A 2,500-nucleotide genomic window follows, 5' to 3' on the forward strand; every position below is an offset into this window, starting at 1 on the left:
AGCTGTTTACGAAGCCAAGTTCTTCTCGCTATCCTTCGAGGTCTTCGTCATGCGACCCGGATTTAGGCGTCGAAAACACCTACCACCAGTTTAATGACTGCGAGAAGGAAATCATATCGAAGACTCGGACCGCGCTCAAGCAGCGAATATCATCGGCCAACCAGAGACGAATGTCAAACTCAAAAAATAAGAAAATTCACTTAAATATTATAGTTAACGCTCAGCCAGATAGCGATGACAGCGCGCTCTTCTCCGACCCGGAGGAAGCACAGGTTCCGAGGCGACCTCTCTCGGCCGACAGCGCAACCAAGCGGAAAACCAAGACCAAAAATACCAAAGGTAAAGACCGCGACCCACCAACTCCATCTGTCAAAAAACCCTCGAAAGAACCGAACATAAATAAAAAACACACCAAAAACGAGAACAAAACCCACACGAAGGACGACACAAGAACGAAAGACACGGTCAAACGAGTCAAGAAACGAGAAATCCCGACCATCATGTCCGAAATCAGTCCCGTAGCGAGCGACATCGAGCACGAAATCATCGTACCTCAGCCACGTCTCTCGCCCTCTTCAGCGTCTGTGAGAAATCATCATCATCATCATCAGAATAATCGTGTGACCAGCGATTCGGACGATAATAATTGCATGAATGACGACAATCTATTTGTGCCGGCGCGAGGGGGGTTGCTGCGTACGATAATTAACGATGCCAATGGGTATAAACCGGTCACTAAAACGTGGAAAGGAAACAAGTAAGTGATTATTTTTTCCCCATTTCTCCTTCATTACTCTTTTATTATCGTCATTCTGTGGTTTATTTCTTGTTACTAGATTAACTGATATTTTTTTTGTCTCATATTTTGTTATACAATTATTAGATAATTCAAGCCACTTTCCCACCGTCTCAGTTATCAGTTTTTATCACTGCAGAGAAATGATAATAATAACAAAGACAGAAATGTTAATGATGATAATGATAATAGCAATAATGACAGTAGATAGAATAATAATAATGATAATAGTAGTAATAATGATGATAATAATTATAATAGTAGTAATAATGATAATAATAATGATAATGATAATGATAATAATAATAATGTAAATAATGATAGGAATAAGGATAAGAATTTCGATTTGATATTATTTTTTCAAATATCAGTCTTACTCTAAATTTAGCTTCTCCGTTTTGTTGACTTGTTGCACCATCAATGAATACATGGATCATGGGTCCTAAATTCCTCCCCCCCTTCTCTCTATTCTATCGTTCTTTCCCTTAATATCTCTTTTTATTTCTTCCTTTCTCATTCTCTTTCTCCTTCTTTATCCCCCCCCCCCTCCATACATACACCTATCTCTCACCCTCTCTCTCTCTCTTCTCCTCTCCTTGCCTCTCACTCTATTACATTACCTCTATTTTCCCCTCTCCCTCTCCTTCTTCCTCCCCCTGCCTCTCCCTTCTTCCTTTGTCTCCATCCCCCACCCTCTATTTCTCTCGCTCTCTGTCTCCCCCCCCTTTCTCTCCCTCTCTCTCCATCCCTCACCTTCTATGTCTCCCCTCTCTCGCTCTCTCTTCTTCCCCCTCTATTTCTCCCCCCTCCATCTCTCTCCTCTCGACCCCCTCCTCCTCCCCCTCCCCCTCCTTTTCCCTTCCTCTATATCTCCCCTCTTCCTCCCTCTCTCGCTCTCCCCCCCTCCCCCTCATCTTTATGCCCTCTCTCCTTACCCCCTCTCATCTTTCCCCCTCCCCCACCCCCTCCTCTCCCCCTCCCTCTCTCCATCCCCCTCCCCCTTCTCTCTTCCTTCTCCTCCCCCCTCCCCCTCCACTACCCCCTTCCATCCCCCTCCCCCACCCCCTCTCCCCTCTCTCCATCCCCTCTCCCCCCTCCTTACCCCTCACCCCCTCCTTTCCTACCCTCCCCCCTACCCCTATACCTCCCCCTCTCTTACCAGAATGCACCTGGAAGTGAGGATCAAGACCGAGCGAGCGGCGTCGTCCACGGAGGAGGACGCGGACGACGACCAAGAGAAGAGGTGGTCATCGTTTCAGGACAAGAGGAAACCCAGGATAATCAGACAGACGAAGGGAGGAGGTGAGAGAGGAGGAGGAAGTGGAGGTGGAGGGGGAGGGGGAGGGGGAAGTGGAAGAGGTGGGGGAGGGGGAAGAGGGGGAGGAGGAGGTAGAGGAGGAGGAGGAGGAGGTGGGGGAGGAGGTGGAGGAGGGGGAGGGGAGATGGGGGAAGATGGGGAGAATGGGGGTGGAAGAGGAGGTGGAGTAGGAGGAGGGGAGATGGGTGGAAGATGGGGAGAATGGGGGGAAGAGGATGAGGAGGAAGAGGAGGAGGTGGAGGTGGAAGAGGTGGGGGAGGTGGAGGAGTAGGAGGAGGGGAGATGGGGGAAGATGGGGAGAAGGGGAGGAGGAGGAGGAGGTGGAAAAGGAGGTGGTGGAGGGGGAAGAGGTGGGGGAGGAGGAGTAGGAGGAGGGGAGAAGGGTG

The 2,500-nt window shown here is 49.3% G+C and overlaps 1 protein-coding gene across 1 annotated transcript in view; it reads left to right on the plus strand.

The window, feature by feature from the left end:
* LOC122265947 (uncharacterized) overlaps window positions 1-2,500 on the plus strand; it is a 5,635-nt gene that overhangs the window by 899 nt on the left and 2,236 nt on the right. The window contains exons 1-2 of the mRNA XM_043035457.2: window positions 1-757; window positions 1,959-2,098. The exon at window positions 1-757 is cut by the window's left edge and continues 899 nt beyond it. Coding sequence (XP_042891391.2) covers window positions 1-757; window positions 1,959-2,098 — 897 coding nt within the window. The remainder of the gene's footprint in view (window positions 758-1,958; window positions 2,099-2,500) is intronic.

The sequence above is a fragment of the Penaeus japonicus genome, unplaced genomic scaffold (assembly GCF_977035675.1).
Source record: "Penaeus japonicus unplaced genomic scaffold, GWHDUDI00000001_assembly GWHDUDI00000036, whole genome shotgun sequence".
Classification (NCBI taxonomy): Eukaryota; Metazoa; Arthropoda; class Malacostraca; order Decapoda; family Penaeidae; genus Penaeus; species Penaeus japonicus.